This window comes from Egretta garzetta, unplaced genomic scaffold (assembly GCF_000687185.1).
Source record: "Egretta garzetta isolate BGI_Z169 unplaced genomic scaffold, ASM68718v1 scaffold471, whole genome shotgun sequence".
NCBI lineage: Eukaryota > Metazoa > Chordata > Aves > Pelecaniformes > Ardeidae > Egretta > Egretta garzetta.
Genome location: NW_009258629.1, coordinates 1,017,023 through 1,033,471, shown reverse-complemented (window position 1 = coordinate 1,033,471; position 16,449 = coordinate 1,017,023). Strand labels below are relative to the sequence as shown.

Here is a 16,449-nt window from a genome sequence, read left to right as displayed (position 1 = left end):
GCTGGCTCCCTGCCCCCCAGCCACTCACCCTCACCAGCCCCAAGCACCACCAGCCACAGTCCCCCAGCTCCCCCAGCTTTTGACTCCATGTATCTCTCCTCTCTCCAGGATCTCTTCCCCACTCCCGAGATCTTCATCCCTGCAAGACAGCCAGGCAGCCTGTTGGTTCCCTTTCTATTTTTTGAATGATGTTGCCATCTCCCCATCATCCCTGACCTCAGATAAGGCTGCACTACAAAACATGTCAATGTTTCTGAATTCCCTCTGCTATTCAGAGGTACTGTAATTTGTTAGCATATACACCAGTATTTTGAAAACTTCCATTTATTTTTCTGCTAGGTAAAACATAAAACAGAAATGTGATTCAGCTCTAACCTAAACTCTCCTTGACGTAACAGATTTTTTTCTTTCTTTACCAAGCATGAAAGAAAGGGCAGGACTAGACTTTTTTTGTTAAATCATTTGGACCTGTATTCAGGACTTGGTATAATAGTTGCCTGTGCTGACAAATTATTAATATATTGTCTTTATTGACTTACTGGAATATGGCTTCTCAATCTTTCAAAGTGATGAAAAGTTGCACCAGACCTAATAAAATAGTTAGGCAAGTGCTTAACTTTAAAGCAATCTTGACTCATCCTTCTGACTGCCTCAGGACTACTTACATGCTTAAAGCTCCCATAGTCTTAAATGTTTTGGTGTGGATTGGGCTGTAGCACTTAGGGGATTCCAGGATGCAGAAGGCACTTAATGAAAGCGACAATAACTGTTCCAGCTACCACTTGTAATGATTTAATAGTAAAGGGAAAAACATCTTACAAAAAAAGCTGATGTGATTTACCAAAAGTGATTTGCCATAGGACACAGGAAACCTTCAGAGGATAATAGAAGTCATGCCAAAAATGCATTTTCACATCCACACTTACAGATGCTTTTACGCAGTTTGCACATGAATGCGCTAAAAGGACAAACTCTTCTGTCCTGAGCGTGGCAGGAAAGTGAGGCTGCTGTTCCTTAAACATAGGGGAGGAAAGTGCCTTCAGAAGGAAGACTGTTCATCGCCCACTCCTCTCTAACAGCATTCTTTTGGCTGATGATTCAGGGACGGCTGGTCCCCAGTCCTACCCCTTTTCTTGACGGGAGGCATTTTTCCTGTCCCTCTTGGCAGGACAGGACAGGACACTGCAGAACTACTGCTAAAAATCTGACCCTCGTCACCCATTTATTTGTTACCTTACAGTAGCTTGGTTTTGAAAAGCATTTATCTTCTGTATTATGTACAACCACACCCTATGAAGTTACTAATCACTGTACAAATTAACACTCTGGCACAGAACGGAGAATTGTCTAATTTAAGTGGAAAAATGAGCTGCATTTTCACTGGCCAGTCTGCAAACTAACCTTGCATCACTTACTCATGCAGTCTCGATGAAAACAGGGTTGATGGAAAACATGTACAGGGTTTTACTTCAAGAAGTGACACAGTTGGTTTTAGCCGTTAAATATTTGAAGACACAGTGACATCTTAAGAAAAGTAGACACACACAGAGAAACAACTACTAAAACATGAAAAGGTAACATTTTCTAAAGATCGTCCACACACAGAGGAAACCCTCAAGCATTCAGAACTGTAATTTTAAGAAGCACTTAAAAACTGTCACATTTTGAGCTGCATGTGCATCTTCTTTTGATCCATCCATTTGGGATACAAAACTTGTAAAAAAAAATCAAAAAATACTAAAGTGCCAGAGTTGCACAAGAAAAGAACCAAAGCATTTAAAAATTTCAGGGACAGCTTGGTCAGATTCTCATTCAAGGAAGGAAAAAAAAAAGGTAAGACTCCTAATTACATCTCACTTGTTCAGCTGTTTCCAATAATTTTAAGTAATTTTCAAGTTATGTACTGAAAGCAGGCTAAACATCCTTGCCAGCCCAATCATCAGTGAACTGAAGGCAGAAATGAGTGAACCAGGGAGATCCATATGAAGAGGCAAAAGAGTAGTGACCAGGAGAAGCAAACCGGTCCTGACCACGTTAACCATTTCACCAGCATCCTGGAAACCCATTGCTTATCGCTACAGGCAAGGAAGAGGTCAAGATGCAAGTAGCAGTGACGTATGTTTCCTGAGCTACTCTGATGAAGTTGCTACCTTACCCCAAAAACATCTAGCCAAAGCAAGATCAAATGTAACTCTCCTCTTAACTCTGTTCTTTCCATCTATTCCCACTCTGCCTGCAGCTCTCCAAGCCACACAGGTCCCCCATTCCTCACAGCAGTAGTTCTTTCTTTTCCTATCCTGCTACAAAGGCTTCAGTCAGATCTTCATGAGCCATTCCCTTGAAAACCAGGCACTTTCCCCACACTTGACACAAAGTATTGACTAATTCAAATACCAGAGCCATAATTTTGTTTTCCTATGAACTTGTAATAGCAATGTTATTGTGAAAGGAAGCAGAAAAAGAACCTCTTTGCAAACAAGGAAGACTCAGTATTAAGAGTCTTTGTTTTAGAAACCATTCTGAAGTCAACTTTAATGCTAATGTTAATACAGCCTGCAAAAGACCACCTGATTAATTGAGTCTTGAATTTATTTTACAGAAGTTTAAAGGTAGCTATGCCCCATCTTCTGTGGACAGGTTTTGTAGCTAAAAAAAAAAAAAAGGATTACCATAAAAGTTGGCACTGCCCCAGTCCCTCCTTTACCTCAACATTCCTGACTTGTCTCTTAGGCCAGTACTTGTGTTCACAAGACCCTGAGTAAGCTAACTCGGTCCTACATCACTTCTTAGGCTGATTTTTTTCCTGGGCCAATAACCTGAACCACCTAATTCCCCTAATCATAAAGAGGGGCTGTATATTGATTTTTGTTGACTTAGCCATCGCACAACCACACACAAACAAAACCCAGGAGTTTCCTTCTATTCCCTACTGATTTGTCTTGTGTATGGGGAAAATCCAGCTAAATTAGTCAGATTCTGACCATTTCTTAGTATACACAACTCTCTTTTAGTAAATAACTTGTCATCAGACATCTACTAGCATCAACCTCCATGCAAGCCTGCATTTACAGGGTGAAAAATTAACTATGTCCTTCTTAGATTTCCTTTTAGGGTAACATAAAAATGCCACTACAGCAGCACCCTCAAAACCATGCTCTTAAATTACATATCTATGACTATAGCCTGAGTTTCAGTGCAATACGTGGGCCAAGCTTATGACTACCTTATCACTGAATAAGCAACAAGAACGTAGCAACAACTATATCGCTCTAATTTGACACAGTTTTAGAGGCAGACATACAAACTGCCCAAACCTAACAGAAAGGGTAAGAAATGCGCCAATTGCTATCACTATGCTGTGCAGCAACTGCCCATATTTAATATATGCAGAAAGGTTTTAACAGCTACGTTAATTATTTGTGAATCTTCTTAATCTCTTTTCTAGAGAGGATTTATTCCTCACGAAAAGAATCAGGTGTTTTCCTAAGAAGGCCACAAAGCCGTTACCCATTTCAGAACAGAGAACTGTGCAATACTTCCTTCCCGTCACATCTTCCTTCACAGTATTGCAACACAATAACATAAACTGTAATTGCAATCTGTTAAAACGCTGGCAAAGAAAGGACACTTTATCCCCAGAGTACCGCCTTCAGAGGTTTACTACAGGAATTTTTTAAATGTTTTCATCCTATGGTAATTCAAGCTTCCCAAACCTTTTACTACAATTACAGAGAAACAGAGAAACATAATTAAGCCCATTTGTACAAACAGACCAAGGGAATTACTGAAAACCCCATGTGGCTTTAACAGCAGGACTACAAGATGTCATTTCCTCTAATTTTCCCTCCCAAGGCCACAGCGAGCTGAGACTCCTGCTGACGACCACAACCAGCATGACTTACTCCTAACAGAGAGCTGCAACGCAGGGAGAGTCACAGTAGTTTATCATAACAGCCACCTGCATTGAAAACCAGTTGTTTCTCACAAATGTACATTTTAACAAAGACAAAAAAAAAAAAAAGCTGCATAGCTGTGAATGGCTCTCTTCCCACACACCATGTTCAGTTTTGGAAAGACTCATGTTATTTCTGAGGCCAGCATCTTTCAAAGGAGATACACCCAACAGCACTGCACTTTTCCAAATTAAAGGGTAGGAAGCACACCACCACACAGGTGATATATACAAAACTTCCAGGAGCCAAAATAGCCTCTTCAAAGCAAACTGTGTTATCAATAATTAGAGCTTTGTCTCTACAGAAAAACTCATGGGAGTGTCAGCTATGACCCCCTTGTAGTGAAGGACCAGCACCCAGAGAGCAATGTATGGGTAACCTGTTACAATCAAGCAGCAGCCCACCAAGAACTTCAGCAAGAACTCTGGCGTCTCAGCCCAAGCAGCAACAAGGTACTGCCATTTCGCTTGCAGCCCCAGACACGTGCTGAATTTAGTGTCTGTCGTCATTAATAGCTGACTGTGACTGCTATGAACTCCACTCGCGGGTGATCACATTTTAGTTCACTGAAGGTTCTACCTGTAACAGCCCAGAAGGATTACGACTGTCAACCTCCAGCTGGGAGGCTTGGGATCAGCCACTGCAGCAGCTATGAACAGGCTGAAGTATGCAGGCACTGTTACCAAGTGCTTTGTGAAACTTTTTCAGAGTGGAAAATGTTAAGAGGTAAACCACTTCACTAATAAACCTCTAACCATGCAAACCCTAGGTAACACTTTGTGACTGAAGAATATGACATGGAAGTGCAACTGCTCTTTATAAAAGTAAACAAACATCCCTAGCTTAGAGAGATGGAGTTATGAAAGCACGACCAACCCAAATTTGAGACTCTACAGGTACTTGCTAAGTCACCACATTTCTGGAATATGACAGTTTAGGAAATCTTTGATACAAATTACTTATTTCCAAGCCTCTGAAATGCTCAGGAAGGATTCATAAAATTGCTTCAGCTGCTGCATCCCTATCTGGATACCCATAATTGTACCTCCCAAGGAGTCAGGACAACAAGTCTTTACTTGGTGAGACCGGACATTTTTGTTGCTGTGGTCTGAGGTCAGGTTCTCCCTCATGACTTATCAAATGTCTTACGAAGGGCATTTTAACATTTTAGCTAGGACTAACATACTACCAGTTGTCTCCACCTTCAAATAAATCATTGCATTCTATTCTTAAGTTGTACATGCTGTACTTGCAGTCTATGCACAAGAAAAATTCCCAGAGAAAAGCAGTTCAGTCAGGGTGGATTACATATTTGCCAGTCTAGACAGTAGGTGTGAATAAAGCAAGTGTGTTCAGTTCTAGAAGTGACCTCTAAAGTTTGAGCAGACCAACTGCTGCAAGAAAAGCTTGTAGTGCATGCCCAGCGATCGGTTCACTTTGGTGAAGAATGGTATCGTTTACCGAGTATATTTGAGGATGCTGCACATGACCCCAAAATACAGAATCTCCTAAGGAAAAACACATCTTTCCTTCAATGTAATTCTTCATTATATGACTGGCATGTTTAGACAGAAGTCCATGGAATAGAGCTGCAGGGGGTAGTTTCACAGTTTCAAATGACATATGATAATTGTTTTAAAGGGAGGAAAACAGCATTATGAAGCAGGGGGAATGGAGGAGGAGTTGTTTATTGGTAAGTCACCTGCTTGTTTTCACCTCCCTGCTACTGGTAGTGTAAGGCAAGTGCACCAAAAGGCCAGAATTGGGTCAATGTCTTTCAGTTCAAACCTCATTCATCTTTGCAGAAAAAAAAAAAAAAAAAAAATCTTTGTAAGCAACCATCCCATCTTCTGTGACTGTCCATATTTCAATTCAAAGAGTGGAAGAAGAGCAAAACATAGCATTCTTTAAAGTTCAGAGCTATTTAGTAAGGATTAGATATGAAGATCTATTTTAGCTGACTCAGTTAAAAAAGGAGAGGAGAGACAACAGCACAAGGAAATCCTGCTTGATAGTATTACTCTGCAGTAGCGATGACAAGCTAGTACACTAAAATCAGCTAATGATGAACAACGGTGTTACAAATTTATGGCATCAGTGTAGTCTGACCCGTTGCCTGTGCTCACAGGTTATAGTTGGGCAGTGTCTGACAGTCTTTGAGGGTGAGGTTGTTGGGCTTTGACTCACCCTCACATGGCCATTTCCTGAGGTGCTGGAGGTTCCCACCTCCATGAGTCTCAGAGGCAATAACCATCAGCCCGTGCCAGGGTAGGGGCTGAGAGACAAGGGGCGAGGGAACTCTCACTTGTCGGGGCTCCGACCTCCCCCGTATACCACTGCCATCAACATTTATCTAGGGCTCCAATACCAGGCTGCCATCCGAAGGCCCTGGGCAAGATTCCACCATATCAGGACTGATTAACTGTCTGAGCAGAGCGCAGGGGAAGAGCCTGCTGGGAATGAAAGCCCAAGGACTCTAGTCCATTGGGTACTGTATATCGCCTTGGGCATCTGAATCCAGCATGAACTCTATATTACTGAGTGACTGTTACTAAACTGATTCTGTTAATTAAGGTGGCGGGACCCCCCACATGGTGCCAGTGGCAACAGAAATACTTGGGCGAAAGGCAGAACAGGCAGGGTGTGGTAGTACGTTGCAACTCAAGGGCTTGGTATCATGAGATGTCACACTAAATTACCTGCTAAAAACATTAACAACAAGTCTTGGCCAAGGTGGATGAGCCACCTCTACTTAACCTGGAAAAGGAACATGTATAATTTTATATATATTTGATAAACAGCCACTGTCCATAGTTTTCTCAGACAATACCAGCAGGCAACAGACACACTTACCATGAGTTCCAGAGAAAATATTATTCTTCATTTATATATGGAAATCAGGCTCTAATAGATGAGTCAGATTTCTACAACTATTTAGAAACATAAAGAGGAAGACAGGTATTTTTACTAGTGTCTGGCTCCCAAACAATTTGTCCAGTCAACTCTGAACAAACAGCTGACTCCCTAGTCTTGAACACAAAGCAGTTCCTGTAAGTATCCTTTCTCACCGTACTATTTTCACTTCTGCTTAATAAAAATGAAAGCCAAACTCGTTACACTCAGAGGTGCCAAAGACTGTACTGTACAGCTACTCGGAAGAAAATAAACAGCATAAAATGAACAACATTTAATATTTGTATTGCAAGCACTACTAACTATAGCCTAGAATTACTGTCCCACTCGATTCCAACATTTTCTGTAAGTTTAGAAAAAACTACAAAGATCAGATAAATTTCAAGAGAATTCACTTAAATGTAAGACTCCCATATCCTTGGTCCACATTCCATAGGCATATGATCTCTTCTACTGTTGCTTACTGGCTACTGTAGCTGAGATGGAAACAATCATACCATAAAAGTCTCAAACAACAGAGTTTATAAGAAATACCATTGCCAAAGACTGACACTAACCACACACAATGGTTACAAAAAGTAAAATCTCTAGTGACAGAAGTAAACAGTACGTTCACCTTCAATGATTCCGAATGTACAGGACCCTGTACTGACATCCACATCTGACCAAGACCCATCCATATATGGCGCTACTGAGGACAAAGTTGTGACATATCTCACACACACAGCCCCCATTGTGTAACCAGGGAATTCGCTGGATCTGCTGAACAGCATGCTCTAATTACTGAACTGGCTAATACAGAAGAAAAAAAAAAACCCACTTATTATGGCATAGGATTAAAAGTTTACAGTTTGTCTTAAATCAAAGAGGAATGTTGATTTTGTCTAAAGCCAGCTGACACAAGGACAGTGTACAGCTAGCTCACATTCTACTCCCTGCCCTAACTGAGATCAATACGGAGAGAAATGTCTATTCTCTAGTATTTTTTATGCTAATTTCCAGGAGAATGCAAATTCCAACAAATATTACTAACATCTAAAAAGACATTTTCATAACAGGCAAGTTTATAATGTCTTCACTATAGTTTGCTTTCCTATCTGCCAAAAGATTGTGAAGGACTGAACATCAATCTGGTATTAAATAGTTGTGAGGACATACTATTACATGTTTCTGTTGGTCTGAAGTCTTCTTTACAATCCCTCAATTCCTACACCCTTAATTTTTGAGTGGAGATGCAGCCCTTGATCAGAAAATTTAAACATGCTGTCAGAATGCCTGCTTTCTCAGCTTCTACCTGCAGATCCCTTAGAACTAGTCTAAAGCCCACAAGTAGCTGCAGATGTAAGGCTGTAAACCACTAATTTACATTTCCCTTTAGTGACAAGAATTGAACTGCCATCCCAATAGCATAAAAAGCAGAACACTTGCTGTCAGTGTTTTATGTACGCCCCATAAAAAAAAATCAAATCTCACTTTAACTTGGAAAAAAATTCCCAACTACACTTTTCTGGACTGCTGTTGTCTGCTCTGTTTCTCCGACTACCCTAGAAATGGTTTTCTGGATGCACTGTTTCAATTCATCCTTAAGACTGATGACTACAATCACACCCTGAATTCAGAAAAGACTCTCCCCAGCTTTCTTCACTCCTATTACTACCTGAAATAGTAGGGATCATAGAAGGTCCCCAGTCCAACCTCTTGCTCAACACATCAGCAAGGAGACTGAAGCAACAGGGATCAGGGCTTTTACCCTGTCTGGTCCAGAAAACTACCAAGGATGGTGTTCTGCACCAGGAGGTGCTGGTCCATTACAACCTCAGTAAGAGAGGCACTCAGGCTCTAAGGTATCCTTTTAAATGCTGTTAGAGCTCAGCATTTGTCCAAGCTGCACTGCACAAGACCTGTTTCTCCAGCCTGCCCAGGTCACTCTGAATAGCATCTCTTGATGAGATGTTCTTGAATACATCCACTGTTCCTGTCCCGCTGCCCCCCCATGATATTACCTGCCTGCCTGATGCATCCTAGGGTATCTTTTTTGCAGCTGCTTAAAACTAGCAGTTCACAGTCATCCTGCGATGTGCCACAACTCCCAGCTTCTCAATTTTTTGAGTTTTTGTCTGGTGGTTTGATTTGTTCTCACAGAATCAGAATCACAGAATGGTTGAGGTCAGAAGGAAACTTTAGAGATCGTCTTGTCCAACTGCTGTAAGCCTGAAATATATTAAACTAGTTTTAATTTCCCTTTCAGTTTTACACACGAATAGCACTCAGTCGTTTGTGCAGTTTCAGTCCTTTGTACAATTTCTTAGCCTTCCTCTGTACTAATATACCAGTAACTTTCATCGGTAAGAACTTAATTGCCTCAGAATATTTTGAGTCATGATCATTATTTCCAAAAAGATTGGGCCCATTTACTCCTAAGATACCATGCCTGACTTAGAGGTTTACAAACAAAGTATCCAGCCTACCAAGTACTTGGGGGAATGCAGTTTAATTCCAGGGTAGTGACAGAACATTCATGTAGCACAAGGAGAATACTGTCTGCAAACACAGCAGTACACCACTGAGGTTCATACCCCACTGTTGTATCACAGTACAGCCTAGGTTAACTGTGAAGAGAAAAGTCAAGACTTTTTATAAGTACATGATTCAAACATAGTTGGGGTGGAAATCCAAGAGATGGAACCCAAACCCACACATTTTTGTCATTTGGTGAGAGTCCCAGAAAATAAAGGGTATTAAAACCAACTCGTGTTCTTACTGTAGCAATGCAAAAGGATGCACTAAGACGATCATGGTATACAGGGCCACTGTTTCATACTGTTGTTAGTTCTTTTTTATATATATTCAAATGTATCAATCAATTTCAAGAATAATTTCAAGCATCCCAGAAACAAGCAATGAAAAAACAAGTGCTAGGTGAATTCTGCCACATGTTCAGAAAACTGCATAATCACACCAGTGATCATAGACTGACCAGTAACAAAAAAAACAGCCATACATACCATCCTTACTGGGTTTACAGGATCAGAACAAACATCTGTCCCAGCACATTTCCATTCTAGCAGCACACAGACTGGCTCACAGGACATGCAACCTGCCCACCTACTGACTAACACCTCCGAAAAAAAAGAAAAGAAGCATGTCTACACAGACTGGTATTTATGGAGGCAGAGCTTGTTTCAGAAAAAAAAAAAATCTATTTATGGAAACTTGTGCAAGGTTCTCTCTGCTATTTCTCCTTCATTTTTCAGCTATACAAAGAAACCCTTGACTTCACTTCCTCTCTGCCACTCCTAGAACTGCTGTTCCGATCAGAATCCACAGTCAAAACATAGCTGTCACAAGCCGCCTCTGCAGACTTGCCTTCCTTTTCACCCTCATGACCTCGCACTCCTCTCAGACTCTGATGAGAAACTCAACTCTCAAAGAAAAAAGTTCAGGTGCTGCATTAAGCATGTTACTATTGCAATGTGACAGAAATAAGAAAAAACAGCAAAGTATTGTTGAAGGAAAGAAGAATTGATGGTGCTTTGTAATGCTAGCTTGCCAAGAACCCCCAGCTTAATCTTGAACTACGCTCCAATACAAACAGCATTTTTTATATAAACACAGAGGTAATGATAGGAAAAAGCATTCAAGGACCTGAGGTTAGCACAACTGTAGGTAGCAGAAGCATCTTAAAAGGAATTACAGGTACATTGTGCTCAGGTTTCAATCAGTTCAGTGAAACCTTTTCAGAATGCTCATCCTGACTGCCACCTGGAGGACAGCGGGACACTTGAGTGAAGAGGGCACAGTATTTCCTAGTAAGATTTTCAACACGTTCTCCAAATAAATATAAAATCACTTGAGTGCAGGAGTAAAAGTAACAGAGAGGCAGCTGATACTGCAATTCATTTCTCACCCCAATTTGTTTGTAATTTTTCCTCCATCTGAGAATAAGATGGAAATATTTTCCTGCAGATTAAACATATATTTAAAGAGTCACAAGAGGCTTAAAGCAAAACTTAATATTCAAGAAAGAACTGTAGTTTTCCACAAATACTATGCTTGATCTTAGTTCTCCCTCACTCCTTTTCAATGGGCATTCTATGCTTCCGATCAGACAAAATCATCCAACATCAGACTTTGTTCTTCAATTTCTCACCTCCTCATAAAAAATAGTAAATCTGACTTCATTTTCCTCTTAAAATTATTTCATTATCATTCTAGGGACAGGTTTTCTTGGTAGGTTGGGGTTTTTTTAATGATGTATCAGGAAAAATATTCACATATGAAAACATCTGTTTGTGGCAACTCCTACCACCTTCAGAAACTATTAAAATAAAAGAAATGGCCACTTTTATTCCATTAGGAAAGGGGCAGTTCTGAACATGCAGAAGACGACTGAAGTTGTAGAGTGCAGAGGTAAGAAATAAACAGTTCCACGTAAAGGAAATGCAAAAAAGTCTGCCTTGCCCAGAGTAATACAGTGTGTGTTGAACAGTACTGTTTTATTTATGGACTGTTGTAAAAGGGAACTTCAAGCACAAATCTTCACAAACATTGTGCCACCAAACATTCCATAGAGTTCCAGGGTTATGCGTGCACTACCAATCATTACATTGGTAAAATCAGCTGGTTATTGCTATTTGGGTCTTAAATTATTTTGGTTAATATTTTTGATAAATTCAATACCTACGGCACATTTACACCTAGCTGAAGCAGAAAAAGAGGAAAGACTGTAGTTCAGCACATAATGCCACTACCTTTCAAAACAGAGATACTGTAAGGAAGGTTAAAGAAAGAGTAACCCCCACAATGAACAAGAATGGCGACCTAGTACCAACAGATGAGAAGGCTGAGGTACTCAACTTCTTTGCCTCAGACTTCACTGGCAACCTCTCCCCTCACCCCTCCTGAGTCCATGGACCACATGAAGGGGACCAGGGGGTAAAATCCCTCCCACTGGAAGGGAAGATCAGGTTTGTGACCACCTGAGGAACCTGAACACACGTTAAGTCCATGGGACCTGATGAGATGCATCCCAGAGTCCTGAAGGAATCGGCTGATGTAGTTGCCAAGCTTCTCTCCCATGATATTTGAAAAGTCATGGCAGTCAGGTAAAGTCCCCAGTGACTGGAAAAAGGGAAACACTGCACCCATTTTCAAAAAGGGTCAAAAGGAAGACCCTGGGAACTACCAGCCTATCAGCCTCACCTCTGTGCCTGAGAAGATCATGGAACAGATCCTCCTAGAAGCTATGCCAAGGCACATGCAGGACAAGGACATGATTCGAGACAGCCAGCACGGATTCACCAAGGGCAAGTCCTGCCTGAACAACCTAGTGGCCTTCTGTGATAGAGTGACTGCCTCAGTGGACAAGGGAAGAGCTATGGATGTCTACCTGGACTTCTGTAAGGCCTTTGACACTGTCCCCCACAATATCCTTCTCTCTGAATTGCTAAGATATGGTTTTCATGGGTGAACTGTTTGGTGGATGAGGAATCGGTTGGATGGTTACATCCAGGTCAACGGCTCAATGTCCAGATGGAGATCAGTGGCAAGTGGTGCCCCTTAGGGGTCCATACTGGGGCCACTACTGTTGAATATCTTCATCACTTACATAGACAGTGGGATTGAGCACACCCTCAGCAAGGCTGCAGATGACACCAAGCTGAGTAGTGTGGTTGACACACCTGAGGGATGAGATGCCATGCAGAGGGACCCAGACAAGCTGGAGAGGTGGACCCATGTGAACTTCATCAGGTTCAACAAGGCCAAGTGCCAGGTCCTGCAACCAGGTCAGGGCAACCCCCAGTATCCATCCAGGGTGGGGGGTGAAGGGACTGAGAGCAGCCCTGCAAAGGACCTGGGGGTGTTGGTCTATGAGAAGCTGGACATAAGCCGGCAATGTGCGCTGGCAGCCCAAAAGGCCAACCATCTCGTAGACTTCATCAAAAGCAGCATGGCCAGCAGGTTGAGGGAGGGGATTCTGCCCCTCTACTCTGCTCTAGCGAGACCCCACCTGCAGTACTGTGTCCAGCTTTGGGGTCCACAGCACAGGAAAGACATGGACCTGTTGGAGCAGGTCCAGAGGAAATCTGGATTTTGTGATCCTTGGATCACAAAAATGATCCAAGGGCTGGAGCACCTCTCCTATAAGGACAGGCTGAGAGAGTTGAAGTTGTTCAGCCTGGAGAAGAGAAGGCTGCGGGGAGACCCGACTGTGGCTTTTCAGTACTTAAAGGGGGCCTATAGGAAAGATGCGGACAACCTACTTTAGCAAGGCCTGTTGCGATAAGACAAGGACTAACGGTTTTAAGCTAAAACAGGGTTGATTTCGACTAGATAGAAGGAAGAAAATTTTTATTATGAGGGTGGTGAAACACTGGCACAGATTTCCCTGAGAGGTGGTAGATGCCCCATCCCTAGAAACATTCCAGGTCAGGTTGGACAGGGCTCTGAGCAACCTCATCTGGTTGAAGATGTCCCTGCTTATTGCAGCGGGGTTGGACTAGATGACCTCTAAAAGTCCCTTCCAACCCAAAGCGTTCTATGATTCTATACTTTGGGACTGCATGCAGATGAGTTCAAGTAGCAGTTTTGTTTACCTCTTTTTACCTAGAAACATGAGAAAATAAATGAAGAAAGTCCCTGCATAGAAAGACAAGATGCAAAAATTATCTAAAAAGAACAGAGTAATGAAATAGTGAATCAGTAGTCAAACCTGTGCATTGAAAAGATACTGCAAGTGTGCACACATACTCACTTTTTGGTTTTACCTTTAAGTAGATAAAGGTTCATTCAGAAAGCCAGACTGATTATCAATCCTCGTCCCACTCATCCCAAATTAAACAAAGATGACCAACGCTTTTCTCAAAATATTTAAGGAAAGCCCATGTGTTGTGACAAACATCCCATATAAAAACACTTTTAATTCTTGGAGTAATTTGAGATGTCACATTTGATAAACTGTAATAGGTTCTAAAAAGCTATTCTAATCATTACTTTCCAAGCTACAAATAAAATGCAAGCCTGACACTGCTGCAGCTTTAACTTCCACCCACCACATCTTACGACCTTTAGTCGGGTATGAGAAGCTGTACCTTCAACTCCTCTAAACATTAAATCCCATCACATTTAGTTTTTCATCCAGTGCATCTAAAAGATGTTGAGCAATTTGAGCACTTACAGTTCCCAGCAGCAAAATGTGTCATCGCACTACAGTAGCTCTAAGCTAGAACAGCACCATTTTTTTCTATCTAGCTTTCAGTGCCAGAACAGCTCTTTAGACAGTTACAGAACTCCCTCTGCTGCGCCCCCCCAACTCAAAAAGCATAAGATAGGAGGCAAAGCAAAAAACACCGTGATCTAAGTGGTCCTTCAAACAAGGTTAAGCTACCCTCCCTTTATAGGTTTATTCTAGGTTACAAGTGGCCCATGACTATTTCCTTTGGTTTCTTCTCACAGAAATGGAAGGCTTCATCAGCTGTACAGCTTCCTCCAAACACTACAGTTCACTTGAATCTGTTGCAGTCAGCAACCATAAGCACCCGCAGTTTCTTACCTGAAATTCGTAACTGATGCAAAAGTCATCAAGCAGACTTGTCAGAAAAAGGAGTCCGACTGCCCAGGGTACTGTACTCTGAATTACAGACTTCAAGCTTAAGCATACCCACTGCAAGTTGCAATTTAAGTATACCATTTCTTCAGCTCACTTCCAAGTACACCATTAAGACTTACTTTACTTTTTTGCACGAGCAGTCAAACTACAGTTTACAAAAATAATAGTATTTCTGTAAATAAATATTTAAGTTGATAAATACTTTTGAAAAGGTAGTCATAAAAAGAACAACAGCCCACTTTTCCATGATAATAGATTTCATAGTACTGCCTGAGTCAGTTCTTGATTCTCACAAACTTGGGCATTAAACCTTCAGTCTTGTAAACAGAGCTTAAAAGTATTATTACCCTGTATTAAGTGGGAAGGCAGTACAAGAAATAGTGCTCAGCATTGTGCGCTAAATACCAGAAAACATGAGAGAAGCCTGTAAGCTTGTTCAGCTGTGCAAGACGCTGCAAGTTATGATTACAATTACTGTGGCATTTTCCTTTGGGACACAAATGATATGCATCTTTGTAGCATACTGCACTGGCAAATAAAAAATAAAAGAAAGAAAAAGCACCTTTAAGGAAATATCCTTGAATTGTTAATGGCTGCTTACCCTCTATAGCTTCTACAAGACCAGAACGCTCTTTTGGACAAGTGCCACCAAGCTTGTTCTGAAGCAAACTCTTCCACAAGAGGTAACAGAAGACTACTTACGTCTGTCAAATGCAAAAACATTATACTAGAAGCAACATACAGTTCCATCCTTCTCTGTATACAGCTCTGTAAAAACATGTCTATCAATGAAGTTGTGGATGTAGCCACTAACCTTCAGTTCCATGGAGATGCACACATTCCATGCATGTCAAAATAATACCAGTTAATGAAACTGCAGTGACATACGCCTTTTTGTGTATCTGATGTAGAAGCAGCCATCAATATGCACTCCTCAAGCTTTTATTGAGTAACTGTTTACAAGATGTTTAACAGATCCTTAAGATTTAGTCATCTCATCACTAGATTCAAATTTTTGTAACTGACTTGTTACAAAAAGGAACAAACAGTAAGTTTAGATGAGCCCTTTACATAAAGCTCTTTCCCAAACTAAGTCTTTACTAGGCAATCTTCCCATGCAAAATTTTGGTAAAGTAAGTTCATGGAATCTACTACTTTCCACTTGCAAATCCCCCACCTTTTTACAGTGGTATACTAGCTACCAAGCATCAAATACTTACTGAAAAGTTTTAACACTTAATACCTGAAGTGTTTCCTAAAAACGTTGCTTTTGACTTCCTACATTAAGTGATAATCACCACGGGGTTCATCATAACAGAGTACATATCATATGCTAAAGCTTTCAGCAATGTATATGAGCTACTCTTTTAAACCTTAAGTGTTGCATAAGGTCAACAGTAAAGAACATTAACACTTCACTTAAAGCACAACAGAATACAATCTAGTTTGGTGCTAAAGTAGTTTTAATCCCATGACTCAAATGCATTTGCAGAGTATGACATCTTCATTCCTCCTGGGTTCATGTTGCCTCTGCCTCCATAACTCTACGAAACAGAACAGGTACTAGTTTAGAATCATTAATACTTTCAATCACTTAACAGTAAAAAGTCACTACAAAATTATTTTAGCTTTCTGCATCCACATCTCAATGTAATTTGGACATCGTATTTTTTAAATAAATACAGCAGCTCTTTCATCATTAAACTTTTATAAATGAGGTTTTTAGACCCCAGTGTGAAATTAGTACACTTTAATCACCCTCAGATTTTATCAGGTGTGGGAACAATCCTTCCCAAAGTTCAAATCCCAACTTCTTCTCTTACCCAACACAAATCAGTTCACACAACTCTGGGGAAAAACTTCCTTCTCCATTTCGTGTTTAAGAATGACTGTCTGTGTTACTTTCCCAGAAAAACCCTTTTCTTTTGGAAAAAAGGATTAAGCCCACTCATCTATAAGATTGTCCCAAAATAA

The 16,449-nt window shown here is 41.0% G+C and overlaps 1 protein-coding gene across 1 annotated transcript in view; it reads right to left on the bottom strand.

Annotated features, from left to right (window-relative positions):
* Positions 1–15,938: 15,938 nt before the first annotated feature.
* DDX4 (DEAD-box helicase 4) overlaps positions 15,939–16,449 on the bottom strand; it is a 31,182-nt gene continuing 30,671 nt past the window's right edge. The window contains exon 16 of the mRNA XM_035903722.1: positions 15,939–16,019. Coding sequence (XP_035759615.1) covers positions 15,939–16,019 — 81 coding nt within the window. The remainder of the gene's footprint in view (positions 16,020–16,449) is intronic.